Source organism: Penicillium cosmopolitanum (genome assembly GCF_028827165.1).
Source record: "Penicillium cosmopolitanum strain IBT 29677 chromosome Unknown utg000006l:49.0-5199605.0:1.0-5204138.0, whole genome shotgun sequence".
In the NCBI taxonomy this organism is placed as follows: Eukaryota; Fungi; Ascomycota; class Eurotiomycetes; order Eurotiales; family Aspergillaceae; genus Penicillium; species Penicillium cosmopolitanum.
Genome location: NW_026622676.1, coordinates 3,727,667 through 3,754,485, shown reverse-complemented (window position 1 = coordinate 3,754,485; position 26,819 = coordinate 3,727,667). Strand labels below are relative to the sequence as shown.

At 47.9% G+C, this 26,819-nt stretch overlaps 8 protein-coding genes across 8 annotated transcripts; 6 read left to right on the top strand and 2 right to left on the bottom strand.

Annotated features, from left to right (window-relative positions):
- Nucleotides 1–26: 26 nt before the first annotated feature.
- On the top strand, nt 27–2,652 carry N7509_005922 (AP-3 complex subunit beta; the record flags this gene model as incomplete). Its single annotated transcript, XM_056630559.1, has 3 exons — nt 27–39; nt 116–273; nt 349–2,652. 3 exons carry the CDS (start codon nt 27–29, stop codon nt 2,650–2,652), a joined length of 2,475 nt encoding a protein of 824 aa, XP_056489861.1.
- A 949-nt stretch (nt 2,653–3,601) lies between these two features.
- Nucleotides 3,602–4,757, top strand: N7509_005921 (serine/threonine-protein phosphatase; the record flags this gene model as incomplete). The annotated part of the gene is made up of 3 exons (XM_056630558.1): nt 3,602–3,617; nt 3,703–3,936; nt 4,048–4,757. The coding sequence occupies 3 exons, from the start codon at nt 3,602–3,604 to the stop codon at nt 4,755–4,757; spliced, it is 960 nt and encodes a 319-aa protein (XP_056489860.1).
- A 492-nt stretch (nt 4,758–5,249) lies between these two features.
- Nucleotides 5,250–6,073, bottom strand: N7509_005920 (rho GDP-dissociation inhibitor; the record flags this gene model as incomplete). The annotated part of the gene is made up of 3 exons (XM_056630557.1): nt 5,250–5,380; nt 5,467–5,835; nt 5,980–6,073. 3 exons carry the CDS (start codon nt 6,071–6,073, stop codon nt 5,250–5,252), a joined length of 594 nt encoding a protein of 197 aa, XP_056489859.1.
- Nucleotides 6,074–7,231: 1,158 nt separating this feature from the next.
- Nucleotides 7,232–8,911, top strand: N7509_005919 (KilA-N domain-containing protein; the record flags this gene model as incomplete). The annotated part of the gene is made up of 5 exons (XM_056630556.1): nt 7,232–7,292; nt 7,450–7,658; nt 7,725–7,887; nt 7,945–8,824; nt 8,887–8,911. The coding sequence occupies 5 exons, from the start codon at nt 7,232–7,234 to the stop codon at nt 8,909–8,911; spliced, it is 1,338 nt and encodes a 445-aa protein (XP_056489858.1).
- Nucleotides 8,912–9,743: 832 nt separating this feature from the next.
- N7509_005918 (cleavage polyadenylation factor subunit CLP1) lies at nt 9,744–11,495 on the top strand (the record flags this gene model as incomplete). Its single annotated transcript, XM_056630555.1, has 2 exons — nt 9,744–9,881; nt 10,011–11,495. 2 exons carry the CDS (start codon nt 9,744–9,746, stop codon nt 11,493–11,495), a joined length of 1,623 nt encoding a protein of 540 aa, XP_056489857.1.
- A 2,436-nt stretch (nt 11,496–13,931) lies between these two features.
- Nucleotides 13,932–16,413, bottom strand: N7509_005917 (Zn(II)2Cys6 transcription factor domain-containing protein; the record flags this gene model as incomplete). Its single annotated transcript, XM_056630554.1, has 2 exons — nt 13,932–16,286; nt 16,339–16,413. 2 exons carry the CDS (start codon nt 16,411–16,413, stop codon nt 13,932–13,934), a joined length of 2,430 nt encoding a protein of 809 aa, XP_056489856.1.
- A 5,127-nt stretch (nt 16,414–21,540) lies between these two features.
- Nucleotides 21,541–22,699, top strand: N7509_005916 (zinc-dependent alcohol dehydrogenase; the record flags this gene model as incomplete). Its single annotated transcript, XM_056630553.1, has 3 exons — nt 21,541–22,191; nt 22,249–22,603; nt 22,653–22,699. 3 exons carry the CDS (start codon nt 21,541–21,543, stop codon nt 22,697–22,699), a joined length of 1,053 nt encoding a protein of 350 aa, XP_056489855.1.
- Nucleotides 22,700–23,582: 883 nt separating this feature from the next.
- Nucleotides 23,583–25,234, top strand: N7509_005915 (aldehyde dehydrogenase family protein; the record flags this gene model as incomplete). The annotated part of the gene is made up of 4 exons (XM_056630552.1): nt 23,583–23,641; nt 23,703–24,904; nt 24,964–25,033; nt 25,087–25,234. 4 exons carry the CDS (start codon nt 23,583–23,585, stop codon nt 25,232–25,234), a joined length of 1,479 nt encoding a protein of 492 aa, XP_056489854.1.
- Nucleotides 25,235–26,819: the final 1,585 nt, after the last annotated feature.

Here is a 26,819-nt window from a genome sequence, read left to right as displayed (position 1 = left end):
TGGAGACTATTTCAAGGATATCCTCGATGCTGGAAACAGGTAAGCCGATCTACCGGGGCCGCAAGCGCTTCTTCTTGGCACGGAAGCTGACCGTGTGACTTCACTGTGCGCATAGCTCGAGAGCTCACCCTAGAGGCTGCACAGTCCGCGGCAAGCAATCGAAGCTCGAAGACGGATTATTCCTCACGCACCTATAGCGTTCCTCATATCAAGAAGCTTCTGGATAGTCGCCATGAGAAGGAAACTCTGGATGGGCTGCGGAGGGTCATCTCGGTATGGTGATGTCGTAATGGCGAACCGCTATGAAGTGGAGAAATGTCCGCTAACAATATTGAATTTCTGTTCCAGTTGATGTACCGTTCCGAACCGTCTCTCGACTTCTTCTCGGCTGTCGTCAAGAATGCAGCCAGCGCCAACCTCGAGATCAAGAAATTGGTCTACATTTACCTGGTTCATCATGCGGAGGCCGAGCCGGATATGGCGCTGCTGTCTATCAACGCGATCCAGAAGTCCCTAACCGACCAAAATCCCCAAGTGCGAGTGATGGCTCTAAGGACCATGTCTGGAATTCGGGTGCCAGTCATCAGTCAGATTGTGTCATTGGCAATCAAGAGAGGGTGCGGTGATATGAGCCCACTTGTACGCAAGGCTGCTGCACTGGCTATTCCGAAATGCTACCGTCTAGATCCGAATACGCTGCCACAATTGACCGGGTATATCGCAACCCTCTTGGGGGATACACAATACTTCGTCGTGGGTCCGGCGGTTGCTGCGTTTCTAGAGGTTTGCCCGGAAGAGATTGATTTGGTTCATAAAAATTACCGCAGCCTCGTCAAGAAGCTCGTCGATATGGATGAATGGGGTCAACTAGCAACTCTTCGTCTGCTGACATTCTATGCACGCCAATGCTTTCCTCGTCGAACTCAAAGGGTAAAGGCGGCTGTGTCGAAGCCCTTTTATGATGACGAAACGGAGAACCAACCCGCTCAGAATGATGACGAGGGCCACGAGGTACCAGTAACTGACCCTGACCTTGAACTCCTTCTCCGGGCTTGTAAGTTGCTGCTTCAAAATCGCAACTCGGCCGTCATTGTCAGTGTGGTTCGCTGTTTCCTCTACCTTGCGCCCTCGGAATATCTCATCTCAGCCATCGGTCCCCTTGTGGCTCTACTTAGAAGTCCGCAGGACATGCAACTTATTGCGCTCTATAACATTGTTGCCGTTGCCTTGAGGGAGCCCAAGCCTTTCACGAAATATATTGCCCACTTTCTAATTCATGCCAATGATCCCCCGCATATCTGGCGCCTGAAGTTGGAGGTTCTGACGATCATCTTTCCCCATTGTGGGAAGCATTGGAAGAGTGTTATCATCAGCGAACTTGAGCACTTTTCTAAGGGTACTGACCCTGAACTTGTTCGAGAGAGTGTTCGAGCTCTTGGTCGCTGTGCCCAAGGAGACGCCACTACTGCAGCCCTGTGTCTACGGATTCTTCTCGGCCAGGTCGCTAGTCTGGATGGGAATCTTGTTTCCGAATCTCTCACTGTCATCCGCCACCTGATTCAGCAGGATCCGACCTCCCATAATCAGACAGTCATTCAACTCATCACGCATCTTGGAACCACCACCAATCCTGATGCCCGGGCTTCCATCATTTGGCTGGTTGGTGAGTTTGCGGGCGCGGACCCAGGACATAATATTGCGCCGGATGTTCTCCGCATCTTGATCAAAAGCTTTACCGATGAGCCGGAGGTTGTCAAGCAACAGATCGTACTCCTTGGTGCAAAGGTATATCTCCACCATCTCCTACAAAACCCATCACAAGAGTCAACGCAGGCCGGCTCTTCATCTGTCTCGGAACGCCCCGCGAACCTCGAACAAGAAATCCGCAACGAATGGACCGAAGAGCGAGCAGAAGAAGAGAAACGCGGCGATGACGCCATTGACGTACAAGAAAATGACAATGGAGAGATTGAGGCGAAAGAAGATGGAGAGGACCGTATTACTTTGCTGTGGCGCTATATTCTCCTTCTTGCTCGCTACGACACCTCATATGACCTACGCGATCGCGCCCGTCTCTACAAAGCGCTCCTCGCCAGCCCTTCTTCCACCCAATTAGCGAATCTGCTCCTTTTGGCACCCAAGCCAGTTCCCCACGCCCCAAGCCCTTCGGAAACTCGCAAGGATCTGCTTATTGGAACTGCAACACTTGTTGTTGGTTCTGACGCTGGCTACCATGGCCTAAGAGGTTACACCACCCTTCCCCCTTGGGTTGAGGCAGGGCAAGAGCCTGATCCAAGTCTTCGCATGGAAGAGGTCAAGGCAGAGGCGCCTTCGCTTCAAGCTTCTCTGACCGCCGGCGAGCGATTAGACAAAGCACTCCGTGAACATCAGACCACTGACCCTCGACGCCGGCAGACTGCAACAGGTGCAGCTGTTGGGAAGAAGAATCTGGATCAGTGGCTTGATGAGGAAGAAGAAGAAACAGAATCGGAGACGGAGACGGAGAGCGAGTCCGAAACGGAGTCCGAGGAAGAGACTGATTCGGAAGAAGAATCCGGTTCTGAGGATGAGGAGGATGAGACCGATTCTGAGGGCGAGGCCGTCCATAAAGAGGCGCAGCAGTTGCTTACACAACCCGGCTCGAAGCCTTGAGGTTGAATGAACTTGAAATCATCGTTGGTTGATAGCCGGTGTTGAGCCATGTGCATAAATAGGGCGCTACATCTAGATGATATGTTCAGCATATATGGGAAATCTCGGCCTTCATATAGTAGGGAGGAAATACTTGAAATGTTCATTATACATAATCGGTGATACTAGTAGAAGTTTTTCCACCAGAGGTTCAACCTTGGAATCTTCAAGTTGGCCCCCGAAAGTGGAAATCACTCGTACTAGTATGCCACGTACTAGTATGCCAGTTGGTAGGAAAATGGACTATTAGCAGCCCTGGAGTGCTGTATATATTTTCTACTACTACGGCAGACTTGGAGCCCACTGGCACGGCCCTCCGGGCTGGGAGCATTCAAGTTGACAGCCTGACGTCCTTAAAGTTTTGATAGATCGATACCAAAAAGCTTTCACTAGCTTGTTCCACTATCTACAAAGCTCAAATACCTTGAAAATCATAGTCTTACCCCAAGTACAAGGTTCAAGTTACCCTAATTAGACCCCGGTCATGTGCAAGGCACAGGGTTCCCGGGCGGCAGCTACTGGCAGAACGCGGGTGACCCCAGGCGCCCAGCTGGACCGAGCCTTCCACACTGATCTCTCTGAGTTGGGAGCGCAATTGTTGAGGTGCGGATCTGCTTCATATCATGATGCCCGCGACTCACCCGCCGTCCAAATTAATCCTTCGTTGAACCTCCTCCGTCTCTCCGATATCCTCTGTGCCGAGCTTTCTCTCCCTAAGCATTCCACAGACAACGAACCCCTCCGCATCCACATCCGCATTCACCGCAGCCTGTCTCTCAATAGCTCCGCCTTGTTTGTTTGGCACCATCCAATACACGATCGGGTGGAAGTATTCCGTTATTCTGCTTGAAGGGAATATTCAAAAGAGGTTGAACAATTATCGGCTGCCAGGGCTCTACACTACGTCACCATGCCGGGTCTTCCTAGTAAGTGCGAGGAGCGCGGCCGGGCTGAATAGAACTCGGCAGCATTTTGGGATAGGGTCGAAAGGAACCGCTAACAGTCGGATAGGAACTATCGATCTGGATGAGTGCATCGAGCGACTCTACCGTAAAGAACTCCTGGCCGAGTCGGTGATCGAGGCAATCTGTGCGAAAGCCAAGGAATTATTGATGAAGGAGAGCAATGTGGTTCACATCCAGGCACCCGTTACAGTTGTCGGAGACATCCACGGTCAATTCTTCGATTTACTCGAGATATTTCGCATTGGCGGTTTCTGTCCGAACACCAATTACCTCTTCCTTGGTTAGTTTTGACCCGCTCCGAATGCCATCGGGTATATATGGACTGGAGACCGGGGAGTCTCGCTGCTTGGAACGAAATTGATTGCTGACCTTTGCTGGTGATGCCAAACAGGAGATTATGTAGATCGCGGTTTATTCAGCGTGGAGACCATCACCTTGCTCATCTGTCTCAAGTTACGATACCCCCAACGAGTTCACCTAATCCGCGGCAACCACGAGTCCCGTGGCGTGACACAATCCTATGGCTTTTATACCGAATGTGCTCGCAAATACGGAAATGCAAACGTATGGCACTACTTCACCGACATGTTTGACTACCTTACGCTGAGCGTGGTTATCAATGACGAGATATTCTGCGTGCACGGTGGTCTTTCCCCCTCGATCCACTCCATTGATCAGATCAAGATCCTCGATCGGTACCGTGAGATTCCGCACGAGGGCCCCATGGCCGATTTAGTTTGGTCCGACCCGGACCCGGACCGCGACGAGTTCTCCCTTTCGCCCCGCGGAGCTGGTTATACATTTGGAGCGCAGGTGGTTCGGAAGTTCCTCGAGGTTAACAACATGTCTCATATTCTGCGAGCTCACCAGCTCTGTAACGAAGGCTACCAAGTCTTATTTGACGATCGACTCAGCACGGTCTGGAGCGCACCCAATTACTGTTACCGTTGCGGAAACCTCGCCAGTGTGCTCGAAGTTGGGGACAAAATGCAGCGTTACTTTAATATCTTCGACGCGGCACCCGAAAACGACGTGCATCGGAGCGAGCAGCAGGCCCAACAGAACAGGGATTCTCAGCCGACGATTGACTATTTCTTGTGATACCCCTGGAGGTGTAATATCTCATTTTTTTTTTTTTGTTTGATTTGATTTTTTTTGCAATTGCACCGTACAGGAGTTTGGGAGAAGGGTAGAAAGAAAACTATGAACTGCACATTACATCCCATCGAGCAGCGCTTCCTGCTTGCATATGAATTGAATTGGAGGAGTGGGAAAAAGACCAAAACAAACGGGCCATAGGCTGGCTTACAAAGATATATCCTCTGCCATACAGTCGGAGATGAAATAGAAATGGCAAACAAATAAAAATAAAAGACATGAAATATACCCCACGAGTTCGCCCCAAGTCGGGACCGTGGGGGATGGATGTGTATGTATGTGCGCGCGAGAAAGTCTGTTAAAACTGTGCAGTAATTGGCCCAGACTGGGGACCATCTCTACCAGGCTTTTGGTATCAAGGAAATTCGTTACGCTTGGAAACAAGAGGCCGCTCAATTCAAGTCAACACAGGGAGTCCAAGAGTATCCCCTTCGATTACCAGTCCTTGGTGATATCGAAAGACCATTCGAACTGCAAGAAAGTGTGGTCATCGTCATCAACGAAGCGGGAGGTGGCATTGTAGTGGCCACGAGCGATCATGCCGGAGGGGGCCTCCTCCTCCTGGACTGTTGGAATGGTCAGTTGTGTGTGTCATGGACTAGAACAGAGCTGGAGCTGGAGCCGGCGGGCAGTGGGTAGGGCCAATACGTACACTGCTTCTCGTAGATCGGCTTCACAGTAGTGCTGGGGGCATAGCTGCCCAGCATCTCCTCGTCCTTGCTCACGCGGATACCCTTGCGTTTCACGGCGTGGACGTACTTCAGACCACTGAGAACCTCGTGGTTGACCTGGAAGGCAACCTTGATGTGGAACTTGGCACCCTCCTTGATGGTGAAGGGCTTTTCCTTGAGGGTCTTGACGGATTCCTCGGTGGAAAGGTCGATCACGACGTCGGAACGACCGTCGACAACGAGAGCCAGGGACTTGATGACACACTTGGGGTCGTTGGGCTGACCGATAGGCTCTCCGGCATTGAGACCTAGAGAGGCCTTCCAGCGGTTCATGGCCTCATCATCCTTGTCTGTGCAGGAGAAGAGGATTGATTAGTTTGTGACTGTGTAGGGGCTGGATGGCGAGTTGTATGTAGACGGAGGTGCAGCAATGGGTGGGTTGAAATTGGATGATTGTAGTAGACGAGACAATGGAGATGGGAAGTATCACTCACCAAGCTCCTGGTACTCCTGGAGAGTCTTCTTCTCACCGACCTTGAAACCCTCGGTCTTGGTGGCAGCGAGATCGTCATTGTGTTGGTCGGCCATTGTTGATTGTTGATAGCGGGGCACACGTGGGGGGGGAAGTCGGAACCAGGGAATCAGGAGTGGGAACAGATGGAGATGAAGATGCGTCAACAGAGGAAGTTGGGCAGCAAAGAGGTAATGAGATGCAGGGAGGGGAAGAGAAGAGGGGAATCGAAATCAAGAGTAGGGAGGAAAAGGAGCTGGCACAGTCTCCTGACAAGAGAGCCTCTGGTGGGGTTAGAAAGGCGGTGGCGGAGGGGGGAGGCTATTCGGATCACCAGTGAGTTACCGTGCATGCAACGCGCAATGCGAGCTTATTTTATTTCCCTTCCGGTCATCTTGAAAATGTGAGTATATGGGAAGCATTTGGAATGTTTCATAAATAATAAAATAATAAATAGGGTACATTGGTTTCAAATGATCAAATTTCCAGAATCTAGGGACCCCGTTACTGTATATGAGACAAATGGTAACTTATGGAGTACGGAGAACGGAGTAAATGGAGTAAGTACCTCAGGTGTATGGATACACGTAGCCTTTTAGTCCAAGTTGTAAGGATGCCCGAGGGGGGTAGTCTGCCCTACAACTATACCTAGGCTCTCCAGCGATATAGTATATATACTCACAGTTATAGTATTTATACTTATACTACTAGTAGTAGTATTATAGTTAGATAAATACACATTGTATACTACAAACACATAGTAACTATACACAAACTCACCTTCACCTCATAAGAATGCAGGTCACGGGGCCAACGCCCTCCCAACAGCGGGATACGGATGTGACCGTAATGCTCCTGCATTGACCAATCATACCCCATAAATACACTACCAATACACAATACCAAACCGGTCCATCCCGGATGCGGAAAAGTGCCATACGGTGTAGGAAAGGGCCCCAATAATTCAATTCCATCCCGTCGCCTTTCTCCCCTGATCTTCGTGAATCTCACTTTTTGACTCTTTGCTGCTTTGTCAATCGGTCTCTTTTTCTCACTCGAGTCGTTTCGTTCCGATTTCGCCCCGAGTGTCTGCAGCTGTTCTCGGTTGAAAATTCCGACCCGTGACTTCATCTGCCGACGCGCCTGCTACGTGGTCGCCGTTGGCGCATCTCGTTTCCTTTTCGCATCCTCCTCTAAGACATCTTCCCTGTCTCAACCCGTCACTATTGCCCACCATGTCGCGATCTCTCCCCAAGAAGAACAACCCGCACATTCTGGCTGATGCCTCACCGACCTGTAAGTGTCACTTCACCCCATAGGCGCGTAGTCGCGCAACCGCGCATGCGCGCATTGGAGGACTCCCCTCCCCTCCCCTCCTCATTCATCTCCCCTCTCAACACATACATCAAACGACCATCGCTAATCCATGCCATTTTGCGCCCCTCCTTTACAGACGATGATCTTCTCTCGCGCCGTCGCCTTGGTAAGACCAACTTGTCTGTTAAGGCCGCGCAAATTGGTACTTCCAATGCGACCAAGCCCGAAAACCTTGGCCTCTTCGAATATGCCCACTTGCGGGCCCCTTTGCCCAAGGACCTGAAGGGCTCCGAAATCTTCCCTTCACACAACGCTGCCCAGCACCCGGAGACTTACTTCCTCATGGTAAGCTGCGCCTAGCCGTCTGATCCAAGAAACCCCGTCGCTAATCAACCACCTACGTTAAAATAGCGGAGGAGCAAGGATGGCTTCGTTAGCGCAACTGGCATGTTCAAGATTGCCTTCCCGTGGGCCAAGATCGATGAAGAGAAGACAGAGCGAGAGTATCTGAAGTCGCGCGAGTACACAAGCCAGGAAGAGGTTGCCGGCAATGTGTGGATCTCGCCTCTATTCGGTAAGCCATCTCCCCGTGCGACACCAAGCCAGCGAGTGCTGACAATACGTCTCTCAGCTCTTGAGCTTTCCAGGGAATACAAGATGTACGACTGGGTTCGTGCCCTACTGGATCCCACCGATATCGTGCAGAGCCCGTCTAGCGCGAAGAAGCATATCACCCCGCCTCCTAAGTTCGAGCTCCCCGAGGAGGAGCCTACTCCTTCTCAACGCCGTAGCCGCCGTTCCGTCTCTCCCAGCAAGAGACCCTCGTCTCCTCGCAAGTCTCGCCCAGGTCGCCCCATCAAGGATATCCTGAGCACCCCTTCGACTACCGCTGCCAACAATAGCCTTCAAGAGGCCCTGGATACCACCGTCTCCCTGGAGACCAATGAACAAAACGGTATCATTGAGACTGTGGAAGAGGTCGAGGTCAAGACGAGTGGATCACCCGAGAAGAAGTCTCGTGGTCGCAAATCTAAGAAGGCCATTGCCGAGGCCGAGGCTGCAGCTGCAGCTGAGGAAGAGGAGAAGGAAGAAAAGAAGGACGAGAAGAAGTCCGAGAAGAAAAAGAAGAAGGATACAAAGGGCAAGGAGACAGAGGTGGAGGTTACTGCTTCCGCAGAGGTTGCCGACCAAGCCACTACAACTCAGACTACCGTCTCGCTTGATGTGCCGATCAGCCTCCCGGAGGTTCCATCGGCCGCCGATACGCAAGAAATGATCGCCAAAGCCCAAGAGATGGTCGAGGAGGCCATCAAGAGCCAAGCGGGAGAGGGTGCCACAGGATCTTCAGTCGCTAAGGTGACAAAGAAGCGTAAGCCGGAGGAGGATGACGAGGAGACTGCCGCCGAGGCCGCCCAGCGAACAAAGAAGGCCAAGGTTCTAGAAGACAAGCTCAAGCGTGAGCGGGTCCGCAATCGCGCACTGTTTGGTGTCTCCGCAGCTTTTGCTCTTGCGTGAGTTTGACACTTCCCTATTTTGGTTTTTATCCAAGATCTCATACTAACCATGTCTTTAGTGCTTCCATTCCTTACTTCTTCTAGATCCTTCGACCAAATCGAAGCTGGAGTCGGTGAAGCCGACACTTCATTTCCTACTTGGATTGATTTGCTTATCTTTTGCTCCAAAGAGATATACCTTGACATTACCCTTGATACCGCCTCGCTATTGAATCTTCCGAATTGTTGCTTCTTCACGTTCAACAGCAGAGTTCCATTCATTCGCGATCCCTGATCTCTGCTCCCCCTTCCAACATTCCCCTTGTCGCTATGATAAATATATTCCTCCTCACCTATTCTTCACTGTGCTGTGTACTTGCCTCAACCAACACCATTTCTAATACCTGTTTTTACACCCTTGCGCGAGACTTGATCGTCCACGCAGCCCCCCCGACTACTAAAGAGACCATGTTGAATCTATTCACACCCAACCCCCTCCCAATCTTCTTTCCCCTTTCTCTCTCTGATACCAAATATTCAAACACCTTCTTTGTTCAAGTTTTGTCTGACTTTCTTGGACACCATGGAGTCAAAGAATGGGTTAGCCTACTGATAGCTTCCAAAGTTTTTTTTTCACCTAAAAAGACCAAAGCTTCAAGTTTTCCAATACTAGAAAGTAGAACACTATTTAAATTGGTAGAGCGTGAAAGGATGTCTAACAAATATCTCAATGTCATGAAAGAGATCTGTGTAGTACAGTATCCTATAGTTAGTTATACTGTCCTAGGTTGGCTGCCGCAATGCAAACAGTCCAAACAGGCGGAGAAGCTCCAAATGCCGCGGATCTTCTCCATGTTTCGCAACATCACTCAACACCTTCGATTTCCCCCATTCCGCCATTTTTCACCTCATCTGAACCTTCAAAACCGGTCGCAAAATGTCTCTCCCGGGCCTGGAGCTCACCCAGCCCTCAGAGGAGAGGCACCATGCTGCCGCTCCTCCCTCACAGATCAACCTGCCTCCAGGTTCCGAATGGCGATTTGAAGTCGCATTTGGACACAGCATCAAGGTGAAAGTACGCGCATTTCGCTTCCAATCTTCCTATCGTGGACCCTGAATCTTGCGAGGCTGTGCGCTTCCTGCGGTCCCATGGTCTTGTGATTTAATGCACCGAAGCTCGGAAGACTAACATGAGATATCGTAGCTTCTCACCGGCACGGCCGAGCTCTTCGGCACCGAACTCGCCGAATCGCAGACATACACATTTTGCGGAACGAAAAGCGCGATCTACACCTGGTATGGCTGTGAATTAGAAGTAAGCGCCGGCGAAACAAACACAGCGACCCTAGATGGGGTGACGCCGACAGCGGGCCACGGTGCCGGAGGATGCCAGAGTGAATACATCGCAGAGGACACGCCAATGGTAGAATATGCGAATGCGCATTTTGCGCTCGAGACAATGCGAGATGAGACTCAGGATTCGGGCAAGGACGGCCCTCGAGTTCTATTACTGGGCCCCGAAAATGCCGGCAAGACTACTGTAGCAAAGATTCTGACTGCCTACGCTACGAAGATCGGCCGACAGCCGATCGCAGTGAATCTGGACCCCAGCGAGGGAATGCTCAGTGTCCCCGGAACTCTCACAGCGGCTGCATTTCGAACAATGCTAGATGTCGAAGAGGGCTGGGGTAGCTCCCCAATGTCCGGACCTAGCTCCGTGCCAGTGAAGCTCCCTCTTGTCTACAGTTACCCCCACCCCAGCCCCCTCGATGCCGATGGATCTGTGTACAGACCGATTGTGTCACGGCTGGCTTTGTCTGTTACGGGACGCATGGCCGAGGATGAAGATTCCCGTGAGACGGGGATCATTGTCGACACACCAGGGATCCTGAGCTCTGGAAAACCAGGCACATTGGAAATCATCAACCACATCGTCACGGAATTTGCCATCACTACAATCATAGTTCTGGGATCTGAAAGACTCTACAGCAACATGGTGAAACAGTATGACGACAAGCCGAGCTCAAGCCCCTCAGCAGATGCCTTTGACGAACGCATTTCAGTCGTGAAGCTATCCAAATCAGGCGGGTGCGTTGACCGCGACGCCGCATTCCTCAAAACCACCCGCGAATATCAAATCAAGTCTTATTTCTTCGGCACATCCGTCATTTCCCCTTCTCCCACGACCGTCACACTATCGCCTCATACGTCGCAACTAGATTTCGCCGCACTTTCTGTCTACAATTACACAGTGACCTCTGCAGATGACGAAGACGAAGATGAATACGATCCTTCCCAACTCAGCATGGGCGACTCATTCGGAGCTGGCGATAATAACCACCCAGCAGAATCAGACCACGCAGCGCCTCTCCCTGGTATCGTCGGTCTCTCAGTCGATCCTGCCTCCACCCCGATCCACGCCGGCTCCAGCAATATACCACTTAAAAAGGTGCTCCCACCGGCTCCTCAAGCACTAGCCAATACCCTCTTGGCAATCACCCACGCGCCCACCACAGCCACACCTGCGCAAGTTCGCGATGCGAGCATCATCGGCTTCCTTTACGTTGCCAGTGTTGAGCCCGACAAGGGCAAGATCCACGTTCTCGCTCCCGTTGGCGGACGGGTACCGCAGCGAGCCATGATATGGGCGAAGCGCTGGCCTGATGAAGTTATCGGGCTGGTAAACTGATACCACCCGCCTCAGTATATTTACTCGCATTTACATTCACATTTTGCATACCCTGTCCTTGATCTCTATGACAAGGCTTAAGGACCGGAGTTCGGGAATTGTCTTTTCGTTGCTTATCTTTCCCCATCTTTATAGGTGACTGGCTGTTAATTCACAAGATAGTCTGGCCCAATGTTTATGACGAGCTATTCAAATAAAACCCTTTTTCGACTGTACTCTGACAATGTCATTTTTCACACTTTCCCACCTTCTCCCTCCTCGCAACGCGAGATTAAAGCCAAAAAAGTACGAAAACAAAAATAGAAAAGAAAAGCAATCCGAGAAACCGATAGAGATGCTGCACAAGGCGGCTTTGAACCTGTACCAAAGTGTCAGAAGTTTATGCAGATTGCAGCATCTACATCGAAGCCTTCAGAGTCATTTACGCCTACGTCTAACCAATCCATGGTATTTGCACTCTCAGTGATGGGTGATTATGCGATGGATATCAATGAGGAAGAACAGGAATGGTATACAGGAAGTTAGGTGGACAGTTCACGCTCGCAAGCGGAGTTCGGCCTATGGTTCTTTCACTATTATTCTGCATTTCACAAGGGCGTGAATGTCTTTTTATATGTGACGGCACTTGTTCAACAGTTACAGGGACGGCGCCGAATCACCTGGAATGGTCACCTCTTGTAGACTCAAGTAGCTAGCCAGATCATAATACGACGATCACGTTCGTCCTCCCTACCATATTTTGCCTATGTTCATAGCACTGTTGTTGTTTATGGAGTGGATTGATAGAGCTTCGAGCAACTACTTACCACATGTCACGATGGTTATCAAGTATTGTACCCAGCGGGCTGATCTTTCCACCTAACTAACATTGAAATTTTGTTTTCCTTTCTCCTTGTACGGAGAGGGGAGGGGGGGGGCATCGAGGCTGTGGTGTCTCAGGCAGCTCCAGTTCGCCTTAGGCTGCCATACCTACATTCACCTCCTGCCTTTCTCATATCAATCTACACCTTTCATCATCTCCATCTCATTTCGTCATCAAAACCAGCCACGAAAAGGCAAGACTTAGGCTTTTATCGCAACGGCCATAATCTATCTTCAGGGAACATGGATCAACCAAGTGTCGTTAGAGCCATATCACCAGAGCCTATTATTTTCAGCAACCAACCCTCGAAAATGGACAACCGAATTATCAGGAACGATGACCGTCACAGAACCACAGCACTACCAGCGTCTTCGAAGCCACAGCTGTCATACCATGCAGGGTCTACGAACGTGTCTGGACCGGGGCGTTTCCTCTGCCTTGATGCCCGAAAGAAGTGGATAACGTTTGGCTCGCCTCTTCCATTGTATACTTCACCTCTGATGACCCTAATAATCTTCACAACTTTACAAAAGAGAACCTCTAACAATCCAGAAGTCCCGTTATACACCAGCCTGAGAACAACCATATTGAACAAGATCTGGTACAAAACCAACCTTGGGCGTACAACCGATTACAACACGATTGTATCGAACTCGCAGGCAATTCGCTACGTTGAATAGGAGGGTTTCGACGCAAATATTGAAACGCTCGAAGGGAGCGGGCACTTGGAGGTGAAGACACTACGTATGCAGAATACTGTCAACTGGCGACTATGAGAGGTCGTGCGGAGGAGCTACTACCCTATCGAGGCGCAATTGCGGGAGGAACCAGGGCGTAACTGAGGTTATGCCTGTAGTTGAGCCGATTACATTCATTGCGGGGGTTTCGTTACCGTTTTGTGGGTTCTATTGCCGCTTTTTCATGTAGATTCGGTCGGCCGTCCCGGTCATGGCACCGGAAAAATCAACCAACGTTCGCGCCAAATTTTTCTCAATGATGAGGAGTCGATCAGCACGACGTGAAGCATGATATCGAGCAGTTAAGAATTCACAAATGTGCAGTTCCCAGGTCGATTTCCATTCGCTGATGCCGAATAAGATTCCACGAGTTCTTGCACTTCACGAGTTGCATATCTGGCGTTTGAATCAGACAAAGCCTCCGGCTTGCGTCCATATTACTTTGGATGAGAGAAGCCGTGCTTGACTTTGATGGACTCTTAAAGACAGTTTGGGAGTGTTTCGATACATATAGCGTTCATTCGGTGACAATTCAATCAGAGGTACAGACATCGGGAAAGAGTATCGCGAGGGAAACAAGGCACGCTCAAGGGGTTGGAAAGAGACAACCGAGCTCCGAGGAGCTACGGCAGTGCAAGGTTAGCCATGGGAACCTACGCGTGGGCCTTACCTGTTGCCAGTGAAATTAAATTCGGGAATCGACATAATATTCATACTCGCTGCGAAAAATGGAGAAGTTGGAGCAAGATCTCAATAAGATTCATCGCTATTATTCGTGTTCAATAAATCATAGTATTTTACAGAAACGCAAAGTAGCAACCATAGAATGCTGCTATTTCAAGCCATCTGCGCCAGTTTAAAGCTTAAAGACCTTGACAAATTTCTGGCGACCATAAAAGCCATGTCGGACTTCCTTCCAAGATATTGAAGAGCACAGATACAAAACTCACAATTTTGTCTGAACGAATCCGCCAGCACACTATGCTCACCCGGCAAATTTAGACTCTCGATGGAGATATGGGCCGCTTTGGCAAATGAGTGAATCAAAACCACGGTCCAAGGCTCAACCAGGAACGCCACCTCATTTAACGAATCGTGAAAATTGGCGAACATAGATGGATTCTGACCTTGAAGCGAGGCACGGGCAAGTCCGCCAACGGCAAATGCATGTTCTGTTCTTAATGTGGATACAAAATTCGTAGCCTTGCGGGCTTCGCGCTCACTCTCCGAGCCAAGTCTTCCCTTATCAATGCCCTCGATCGTATCCGCCAATAGCATAATCGAAAGATGCCAGTGGCCGTCGAGGATGACATACCATGACTGTATGCGAGATGGTAGAAGCTCATGATTCTCGACACAGTCGAGCATGAACCTTTGATATGAGTGATTCCAATGCTGGTAAACTAGAAGAGTCTTTCGAATAATTTCCTCCAGTTTCTCACAGCTGGCCCCTCTATAAACAAGAGTCTGAAGTTGTGTGACTCGACGATAAAGTAGAACTTTGACTGGAGTTGCTTCTGAAAGAACTGATGCAGCCTCTTCGTAGGAGCATGGCCATCTTACATGAATTTGACCAAGATCATCACGCTCGGCAGAAGGGTGAAGGAAAAAGTCATCCCACACATCCTTTTTTATGCGAGTTCTATTTTGCGAAATACTGCTCAGCTCAAGCTCGTTCTCGACTTCAGGCACCGCAGGCGAGCCTGAAGAAATTTGACTATCCTCATCCGATACGACAAGAGGACGCTGGTACATCGCTGCACTCAGCGTGTCGAACATAATGCCAAGCCAGAATAGAAGACCAAGGGTACTCTTATGCTCTTGGCTAGCTAGTATAGGATCAAGCTGTGTTGGCCCTGAAGCATTTAAAGATTCTGGATCATCGGCCAAAGTTGACCCGATTGACCCCCTCCTGGGCTCCGTTATTTTAGGTGGAGTTTCTCGACTGAGCCGTACGAACTTGTGGCGAAATGTATAAAGCTGACGATTAGCAGCTTCTAGGAATGTTGGTGCACCGTCATTCTCTAGGAGCTGGCTCAAGCCTATATCCTGTGAATGGTCCAGCGGGCTTTGCGTCAAAGAAAATATAATGTTGGCAAATATGACGCGGAACGAAGGAATTCTCGACGAATGCTCAAGGGCATGTCTTGCTTCGTTCCAAACATACTCTCGAATCGATCGCTCATCGCGCGAGATAGGCTCCGGTACAGAAAGCCCTGTTCCCTTCGCCGCATGCTGAGTCCACTGAGAGGCAAATGCAATAATGGCAAGATGCAGAACACGAGCTGCGGTCCTATCTTCTTCTGCACTCAAAGATCGGCCCCTGATTGATGAAGATACACGATCTAGCTGACACACTCGAATGCACATCCTGTTCGACCAATTGGGGCCCCATTCTTTCCTTTCTCCTGTAGGGAGAATAGTGCTGATAGAATCGCTATAGGGGCAGTTGTGCTCTGTCAACCAGCATGATAGCGCATTTTCCATGCTATCATGATATATGCGAATCAGATTGCGTGTCATTGTCGAGCGAGCGAATTGGTTTGCCGCCTTTTCAGAAGAGATGCAAAAGCTAGGCGGGATTCCTTGATTCGATCGTCGGTTGACATCGGGAACTGACGAATATCTTAGGCCAATCTGTTTGCACAATGGAGCAGTCGACGAAAGAGAAAGGGGACTGCTTTCATCTTGGAACTCTCTCTCATAGTCAAGTTGATCGACAAGCGAACTTGCCAGAGGGTCATAGAAGTCCGCCTGAGGTTCAACACCCGTGAATCCCTTTTGGGGCCCTCGACTCGTAATATTGGTTTGCCAGTTGACTGGGATGTCCAATCCCCAGGGGAATAAATCAGATTGATCAGGGCTTGAACTTGAGCCTTCTGATCCGTCAAAAGCCGCCCCTTGGGCAGGCGATGGGAAGGCAAAAGTGAAATTTGAGATGTCGCCAGAGGTAATTGGGTCATCGAGATCAACAGGGTCACCAGGGTGCCATTGAAAATCGTGAGGCAGCTCGTATGAATTCTCATCGCCGGGAATATCATCACCCTGAAGCTTATTCATAGTGGGAGTCTTTGCTTTACGGCGAGCTCCGAGAGAGTCCACACGCTTCGAGGAGACCCAGTCAAACGTGCATTCCTTCTTCCATCGCTGACAGTTGGAACATATACTGAACCCGCTGTCTTTTCGATTTTTCTGCATTCAAGTGTTAGGATATATTAAAACCATATAGAGCAATCTCACAAACCGGAGCATCACAGCGCCTTTTGCCTTTGCGACAGGGGTCACAGCTATGCAGTTGACGGCGGCGGGTGTCCTCCATGACGGATGGAAGATATGAGGGCGTAGTTTCAGTCGCCTAGATAAGGGCTGCTTCAGCGACGGTATTTTATATCTGTATATGCATGTAGACAGATGCAGAACTATACGTCCCCTGGCCGTCCGACATCAAGATCTGTGGGGAAGCATCAGCATCGTCGACTTTGCGGGGTTGCTGCGGGGCGGGCGTCTGGGGCGCCTCCTTCGGGCCAAAGGAACCCGTTCGAACGTTCTCATTCGTCCATTACGAAAAAGGTAACAGACTGAATGATGATCTTGGCTTGATCGGTCTTTCTGACTTGATTCTTGAAAGACTAGTTTTGCAGGGAAAAACCCGTTCGTGCCATTCCTGTATAAACCCGAGAGATGGACAGATCGACACCCTAGGGAGGGTTTGTACAAGCGGGACTGACTAGGGAAGACCCGGGAAAACTGCTCTATAGAAGCATGAACTGCCTACTTAGGTCGGTAGCATTGGGATAGACATTTACGGCAGCTTCCGATTATTTATTATTTTTTTTTCTCCAAAAAAAAACTGAACGAGACGAGTTGAATATAAAGCCACGCTCATCAAAGACTGTCTCTAATGAGCGAAAAAATGAAACAAACAAGAAATTGTAAACACGCTATGACTATGGATATAGTCCCATATCTACCTTCAACGAGGGATTCTGATGTATAGTAAGAAAAATTCGGAACAGGATGTTGCGGCTAAGTCACCAGTCCAAGGAATTGCTCAAAGAACCAGTTAACTTCATTTCAAAATGCATTTAGCACAAGTTACTACTGATAACAGTCTTCCCAAAAATTTTCATTCCGACCAAATAACTTTCAGAAGCATGATTCGATGATGTTACTGGCAACGGCACAGCTCAAGAACTGCCATAATCACCAATAACAGCAGAATCTTCCACGTCGTAGCGATCATTGCCCCTTGAAAGCTGTTAGAATAGACCAAAAACTGACAGAGCGCGAGTTTGTAGGATGAATACTGACTTGTTATTACGAGATTCCCAGAGAATTCCCAGGTCGCCAACAGGCAAGTGGAACGGAAAGCCCAATGCCTCAAAAAGCTGAACAATAAGCAGATAAAATCCAAGAAGACTGGCTACAAAAAGCGAAGCTCCCGCACCCTGCGAATATTTAAATTTTTGTTAAGCAGATGAGCCATATGCAAAAAAAGGCCAGAGCGAACATTCTACTTACCTTAACACAACGGTCGCCTACGGCAGCGTCGCCTTCAGCTAGTCTCCAATAAGCAGAAGATAGGAGAAGGAAGACCAAAAGAAGTGACAGGAAGATCAGAGTATAAACGATGTTCGTTCGTGTCGCGCAGATCATGAAGATCAACATGAGTACTGCCATGGTGATGAATAAAAAAGCTGATATAATCCGTGAGAAACTGTGACTTGGCCTTGAATTGATGATCCACACTAACCGTATGTAGTCATAAACCCAGAACTCGAGAGTCCAGCAATCGTGTCAGAAGCCGATGGTGAATAAGGTGCTTTGAGTATATGAGAAAATTGCGCATATGAGAACTGAAAATTGCTGAAAGGCTAACCTGCGGCATTGAAGGATGGAATCATGGAAGCTGCAAATGCAAACCAGAATCCTCCTATTGAATGATATCAGCGAATTGAGGGATCATGTGGAGGTAATTGGCTTCTCACCGATGGTACCAAATACGACACATGGGAATGTATTTCCTAATATGAACTCAAGAATGCTCGTGATGAGCAGCAAAAGTCCACCCAAGAACACGATAGGTCCGCTTTTTGCGTCAATCGGATTTAATCCCACAAGCATCAAGACTTGAACTCTTACATAAATGCAATTCCATTTCCGCTAGCTCCCCTCCAAGCCATCAGGCAGCACGAAAGCGGAGTTGTGGTAATGACAAAACCTCCCAATGCTCTGATGTTTGTCTTCATGTTAAAAAATGTATCAGGGTGGCAAAAGGATATAATAAAGAACTCACAGTGGAGTTGGATTTCCGACCTGCTTGGCAAATTTGGGCTGTTTGCGAGTCATTGGTGTCAGGTAAAGCCTCTCAAATTGCTCAGCTGACAAAGTCACCGACGTAGGGATTGTCGAGAGAGCATGAGTTGTATTTTCACCAATCTGTGAGGATACTTTTGTATCTCCATTTTGGCTGCGGTCATTGTTCATAATGGATATTCGGGCTACTCCTGGCGTGAAAATATAAAAGGTAAAGGCGAATTGAGAAGAGAGAACGGAATAATACTAGTAGAGTCCACTGATTGATAGAGCTTCAAAAAAATGGAGGGGAGGATAAACCTTTTAATAAATATTTTATTAGAGACTTTCTCGTCTGGAAATACATTGGAGCGGTAAAAAGGAAGCCAAGATTGGGCTAGCTTCAGTCCAAGCTTCTGTGGGTACGGAGAAACGGAGAGATATGGAGAGGTGCCTACATTCTAGTCACAAATTCAAATAAAAAAAAGATCCTAGCTTAATTGCGGGGGAAGCTTAGCGATTGCGGACTAGGTCATGAACGGCCATGAGTTAGTTGAGTTTTTTTAACTAGTGGAACATGATCCGCAAGCATACTTCTATACCCTTACAGCTGTCGAAACTCTAGACAGCCCTGGAGACGATATTTCCCCCCTGAATTCTTTTCCTTTTCACTTTAGAGCTGGAGAAAGAAAAGACCGAGTTATTGGAGCTATGGAATTTGTATTTGGATAGGATTCGGATTCGATGGATAGATTGCTCTCAAGGCCGAACTATTTCGACATCCATCATGAAGACATACGATTTAAAGGTACAATAAACTTTTCTCAACGTATGGTGCCTCGTATAATTTCAAGTTCAGATCAGCTTAATCCCTTGAAACCATGAATTGACTGCCAAGAGTCCGGGGCTCGTAAAGTTCAGGCTATGCGGATGTACTGGTCCATGCGGAGCCGCACCGCCGTACGGCCCCACAGTTGCCGGGGTGCTGATATAACTCAAATCAAAGCAAATAATGCAGTTTTAGAGCATAAATGGTGAGTTCTAGGTCTGAAAACGGAAACTAACAGGAAATCCCTGCCAATAGAGTTTCTGGTAACGACTGGGAGCCACCAGAATATACTATGTACTAATTGGACTGCGCATACATTACACATTTACTTTTTCTACCGTGGATATTACTCTCGCTTAGCACTTTAGGCATTTTTTTAACCTCAATACAGCTGAAACCAGTAATCCCGAGTCGTGATGCATGGGACCCAAACAAACCTCGGAATAATTTATCCGCATTTCCCAACCACATTAGATAGCTCCTCTTACAATGCTAGGTGGGAAGTTGAATCATATCCACTAGTACTTATATCATGTGTGATATCCGACTCGAAGAAATTAGAGTCACTCACTAGCTGGAGCATCTCCCAAGTGTCCTTCAAACGACAGCCGCGACCTGTGTCTTAAGACGAACGAATGCAACGGTTGACGACAGGTTCTCTTCATTTTCTTTTATCGTGGAAGGGCTTTTAGCGGTGAATACGAATAGCCCGTATGCAATTTTCTTCTCTGTCCTGTGCAATCCAAAATCGAATATCGAAACATAATTCTCCCAGCCAGCCTGCTATTGGGTTAGCACAAGCATGAGTCCCGAAGAGCCTATACACCGCCGGAAAAAGGCGAGGAGATCGTGTTTAAAATGTCAAAAGTCGCATAAAACATGCGGTAAGCTCGACAGTGATGTTGCTTACTTGAAGTATTCTAATTTAAAACGAAACCAGGAAACGAAAGGCCATGCAAGCCGTGCTTAAGGCGTGGAATACCTCTCAGCTGTGTTGATGGTAGTCGCAAACTTCCGAAGTACATGTGCGATTCATATGCCAATGATATTACTGGCCAACTGTATCCGACAACTCCATATCCCCAGGCGATTCAACTCCAGCAATACTTGGATATAGAAAATTTAAGTCGGTATGTGTTAAGCGGAAAAGAAATATTTCCTATTTTATACTTAAGTTGATTGGGCATAAATATAGCCATTCGGAGCCTAGTTGGAAAGAAAGCCTCCACGAAAATAGAAGACAATCGCTCGGAAACGACCCCGTGAAGTTTGTGGATCCTCAAGCGCTTCACAACAGTTTTCCGTATACAGACTTGCGTAGCTCCTGGAAGCTAGGAGCTCCTCTGGAAGCAGGATATGATGAAGCAGATCTTTCTAAAAAGCTACATAAATCCCCGCTATCTATCAGTGACACAACGAGGAGGCCTGTGGAAAACGATATCCCAGACTCTTCATCCAGGCAGATGTTTCGTGATGATTTGGGCCCATCATCTATGATGGCAGTGACTTCTACTTCAAATATTGACAGAAGTGATTATGAAGATAGCTCCGGTGGCATGAACCACAGTACTACGAATTTCGGGTTCGCTATTCAAAGTGGCTGGTCGAGTACATTTTTCATCTAGAGGGAACCGGAAAGATGAATGGCCGAGATAAACAACAAAAAAATCCTAGGATATATCAAAGTAAAATCTAAATTCTAATGCATTCCTTCTCTCCCTCAAAAAACCAACTTCCTAAAACAAGAGACCCCAAATGTAGCGTAGGGTAAGACTTTACGCAAGTCGAAAATCAATGACATCACCTTGGATATCTTGGCTATTGCCCAACAAGAAACGGAAATCAAACCTGTAATTAGCGGCTGTGATTCTCAAAGGGTCAGATTGCCCCAAATCAAAAGTTGTGGAGTTGTGGAGATCGAACTCGCATCTTTCGTTGGTGATTCATGCGGAGCCGCACGGGGCCCGTGCGCCCAGGCCCCGCAAAACGTTCCCCGCATGAAAACATCCGGCGAAGCTCCGAAAGTAATCATTTGCGAAGTCCTCTTGTGAACTTGAAACCGTGCCAAGTATACATTCTCGCATGATGGGATCCGCTTACCCGGCATATTTCGCCGAAATTACAGGCTATGCGCGAAAGGAGGCCCTGGACCGACTATCATTTTCTCCGATCACCGATGCTCTTTTCGGCGCTGTAAGCCAACTATTTAAGTATTCCTTTCACGCTGCGATGAAGATACAAAAGTCTTATTCAATTCAAGATTGATCCATCAACTTATTCTCAACGTACCTTTTCTATCGATTTATTCTAGAAACTATCATCATGTCCGTTCCCGAAATTCAATGGGCGCAAGTGGCCGAGAAGGTCGGAGGTCCACTGGTATACAAACAGATTCCGGTTCCAAAGCCTGGCCCTGATCAGATTCTGGTCAAGATCCGATATTCTGGAGTTTGCCATACCGATTTGCATGCCATGATGGGGCATTGGCCGATTCCGGTCAAAATGCCTTTGGTGGGAGGACACGAAGGTGCTGGAGTGGTTGTGGCCAAGGGTGCTTTGGTCGAAGGGTTTGAAATTGGTGACCACGCTGGCATCAAATGGTTGAATGGATCATGCAACGAGTGTGAATTTTGCCGTCAATCAGACGACCCACTGTGTGCCCATGCACAACTTTCTGGGTATACTGTGGATGGGACTTTCCAGCAGTACGCTGTTGGCAAGGCTACTCATGCCTCAAAGATCCCAGAGGGTGTCCCTCTGGATGCAGCTGCCCCAGTTCTCTGTGCCGGTATTACCGTTTACAAGGGCTTGAAGGAATCCGGAGTTCGTCCGGGTCAGACGGTGGCAATTGTTGGTGCTGGAGGTGGTCTTGGGTCCCTTGCTCAGCAGTATGCCAAGGCCATGGGAATTAGAGTAGTGGCGGTAGATGGAGGTGATGAAAAGAAAGCCATGTGTGAGCAGCTCGGTACTGAGGTAATATAACAGCCTGATACCCCAACACAGGAACAGATTGATGCTAATTGACACTAGACTTATGTTGACTTTACAAAGTCCAAGGACCTTGTTGCTGATGTAAAGGCTGCAACCCCCGATGGCCTTGGAGCCCATGCCGTTATCCTCTTGGCAGTTTCTGAGAAGCCCTTCCAGCAGGCTACCGAATACGTTCGCTCCCGTGGAACGATCATAGCTATAGGATTGCCACCAGATGCATACCTGAAAGCACCCGTTATAAACACCGTGGTGCGCATGATCAGTATTAAGGGAAGCTATGTTGGGAATAAGCAAGATGGTGTGGAAGCTCTCGACTTCTTCGCCCGAGGCTTGATCAAAGCCCCATTCAAACTGGCCCCTCTCAAGGATCTCCCAAAGATTTTCGAGCTAATGGGTATGTCTTTGACCTTTATTTTTTTGAAGCAAGTGCTAATGATTAGTAGAGCAAGGAAAGATTGCAGGTCGGTATGTTCTTGAAATGCCAGAGTAAAATGGTAAAATGGTATTTTTCGAGGGCGAAACATGGGATGTGGTGTATTGAGGGGTTGGCTTTGGGGAAGAGGGTTGTATTTGGTATTATCAAGCGCTGTTGGAAATGCATATCACCAATGCAAGAAACTTTGTATTTGATTTTCATAATTGATTGCAAGAGTCCCGTAGCTTTCAAGCTCTAATTATCCGAAGGGATAGTATGCACCACCTAACTTGCAAACTTTGGCCTTCGTACAACCACGTCCATCGTAATCAATCTGAAGACTTTCAATATAAAATAATTTGAGTGAGTTCTGTTTATCCCGCAGATATGTTCTGGATCATTTTGAAGGCTGCGGAAATTTGACAGTATAGGTACCCATTATGCAAGTAAAATCTCGGACTACACCTGCCTCCGTCTCCAGATCCTTTTGATCTCATCGTCTTTTTAGACTTTACTCCATTCATCACCAGTAAGCTCCGAGCGACCCAGAAATTAAATATTCGGGGATATGGATCATGGTCCAGACATTTGATGAACGAGGGAAGCGAGATTCCCGAATTGGTGTATCCCAAAGTTTATACTTGGCGAACCGGGTATAAGGAGATTGGAATGGGGGCAACTTTGCGGGAAAATGGATCTAGTAATGCGGAGCCGCCCTGATAAAAGTTAAACAAATAAGCGTGAAAGACTGGCAAGTAGGAGGCAAGTGTCATAAGTACCCCTTCCACGGAAGTCCCGCTTCCCCCCGCGGACTATCCTGCTTGGACGCAGTTCAAATCTTATAAATAGAGGTCACTGCCTCGATCAAATCTCTGCCATTGACCTTTATCAACAGCTCATCCACTCCCAGACGACCATACAACCACTTTTTGCTCTCCAATCTCTAGCCTTGCTCAAAATGGCCCTGTTTCAAACAATCAAGACGCCAGTTCTAACGTATGAACAGCCTTTGGGCCTGTATGTATCATCAACCATCTTCATACGGTTATGCACTAATCTAAAATATTATATAATTCAGGTTCATCAACGGCGAATTCGTCAAAGGAGCCGAAGGAAAAACATTTGAGACAATCAATCCTCATAATGAAAAGCCTATTGTTGCAGTGCACGAAGGTACTGAGGTGGACGTCGACAGAGCCGTGAAATTCGCTCGCGCAGCTTTAGATGGCGAGTGGAAGCATGTGACCCCATCTGAACGTGGTCGCCTTCTCAGTCGCCTCGCAGACTTTCTCGAACGCGATATTGAAACAGTAGCTGCGATCGAAGCTCTTGATAATGGGAAAGGAGTTACCATGGCAAAAGGAGATGTGAAAGCATCGGCGGGATGTATTCGCTATTATGGGGGCTGGGCCGACAAAATCTATGGTCAAACTATCGATACTGATACCGATAGTTTGACTTATACCCGCCATGAACCGGTGGGTGTTTGTGGTCAGATTATTCCATGGAACTTTCCACTGTTGATGTTTGCATGGAAAATTGGCCCTGCCCTTGCCACCGGAAATACTGTCGTTTTGAAGACTGCGGAGCAAACACCCCTATCGGCACTTTACGTGGCTTCTCTGATTAAGGAAGCTGGCTTTCCTGCTGGGGTTGTGAACGTTATTTCAGGGTATGGGAGGACAGCGGGAGCAGCGATCGCTGCTCATATGGGAATCGACAAAGTTGCTTTTACCGGGTCAACTTTGGTCGGTCGTCAAATCCTGCGAGAGGCTGCGAATAGCAATTTGAAGAAGGTGACCCTGGAGCTAGGGGGTAAATCTCCAAATATCATTCTGCCGGATGCCAACCTTGAAGAGGCTATTGGTTGGGTGAATTTAGGGATATTTTTCAATCATGGACAGTGCTGTTGTGCAGGTTCACGAATTCTTGTTCACGAATCTATCTACGATCAGTTTCTGGAGCTTTTCAAGAAACGAGCCGAGCAAAATAAAGTTGGTGATCCATTTCACCCCGAGACCTTCCAAGGCCCTCAGGTATCCCAAATACAATACGACAGGATCATGGGCTATATTGAAGATGGAAAGCGCTCGGGGGCAACGGTCATCACAGGAGGTGAACGGCATGGAAATGAGGGATACTACATCCAGCCTACGATTTTCGCTGATGTCGATGAAAACATGACGATTGTCAAAGAAGAGATATTTGGACCTGTTTGCACTGTACAGAAGGTCCGGGATGAAGAGGAAGCCATTCGGGTGGCCAATGAAACAAACTACGGTAAGAAATCCGACGAATTAACTACGATGAAACCCGTCTAACCCAGTATGCTGGCTCAGGTCTTGCGGCAGCTGTTCACACCACAAATATAAACACCGCAATTCGAGTCTCGAATGCTATTAAAGCAGGGTATGTTTTGATTCTGACAAATTCAACCAAAGATAACTAATCCAGATTGGCAGGACTGTTTGGGTGAATAACTATAACACTCTTCACTATCAAATGCCATTTGGTGGCTTTAAAGAATCCGGAATTGGTCGAGAGCTAGGGTCATATGCTCTCGAAAATTACACAGAAGTGAAGACAGTTCGTGTACATCTTTCTAAATAGGTGTATGGGGTAGATATTCCAGTTTGTGTTTTTAACTGCCAGTGAAATTTAACATCGCTTTCTGTACAACCGACTAGAGAAATGTGATATATATGTAGGATGGAAGGCTAGCTGAGTATTATGGCCTCCAAGGCTTCAAGTTACTAGTAATTATCACTTTTTAGATCATACATCCGTAAGAAATTTGAAAGCAATTGACAGTATAATGTACTATCTCAATCCAAAAAACTCTAAACCCGCCAGCCAACGGTCCGATTGGACCAGAAAATTTGCGAATCAACATCCATCTTGACGCTCCTCAGTCGCTGTAGGCTACGAGTACCATAGCTCTCGATCAGAGGCTAATCAGCCATGGCTTCATTCATTAGAAGAGGGAAGGTGTATGGATCTCGTGACATTTTCCGGCCAAATGTGTGTTGTTGGAATTCTCCCGGCGTTTGGTGCAAAACAGTGCGGTTTTCATACTCTCGCACATATGTATCTATCGATTCATAAAGTTCCCTGGAGAACTCTTTGACCAATATGTCATCAAAGGGCAAGCACCAGTGAAAGACAGAGCTAAGGCAAAAAGCAAGGTCAAAAGAGCGAACCTGAAGGGATAAAAGTAGAGTGCACATACGCAAACCAGACGTAGTCCCCCACATCAGGATCCATATCTAACGCATTAAGGCCCACGGACGACTGACTGCTCGGCAACCTGTCGCGTAATAGCTTGAAATGCAGAAGTGAGGCTAAGACCTAGAATTGAAGGGGCCCGTTTTGTAAATTGCTGAAATATGAGCAAGCATTGAAGAAGAAGCTCTTTGCCACCATCTCCTGGTAGTATTGGAACAGAGGAATGCTGAGCGGGTAAATTTATGCCAGGTTATCCCTTGGAACATTTGAAGAGACTTACTCGAATTGCGATACGACCACCGCGGGTATTGCCGATTCGATCATTAGTCCTGAGCTGTAGTTTCATTCGTGAGTCATTGCGACATTTATATATTTTTCGGCAAATATCGGACAAAACAATGATTTGTATGACCTTGTCTTAGTGTTTTCAAATATGGTTGATAGGTTTCCGAGTGCTCGAAAGACATTTGAGGGTGGTTTCGGCTGGTCATAGAAGAAGACTATTATGTCCCTCGATATCAATATATGATTAATCTACAGCTCGATTTTTGAATAATCACCCGCAGAGAATTTCAACAGTCCTTGGAACATGTTGTCGTATGTCAGAATAATTGAGGCGCCAGGGTCTGCCTGTTCTTCAAGAAACTTATGATATGCTTCACTCAGTGCAACAGCGTCAGAGTGGTGGTAGATACGATATCCACCCCAGACCAGAGCATATCAGCTTTAACATCCCATCGTAATGAAAGTGATTTCATAAAGATATACCTTTCCTAGGGGATATCTTCTAAGTTTGAACTTAGTGACGATCCCTTTGGTGGAAGGGCACATCAGCACTACTATTTTTGTAGCCGAATGGTGAAAGGACACTCACCGAATTTTCCACCTCCACCTTTCACTGAGATAAAAAGATCCTGATGCTCCGACGAACTGTCACTGGTAATAGTGCCATTGGGAAGGACAATTTGGA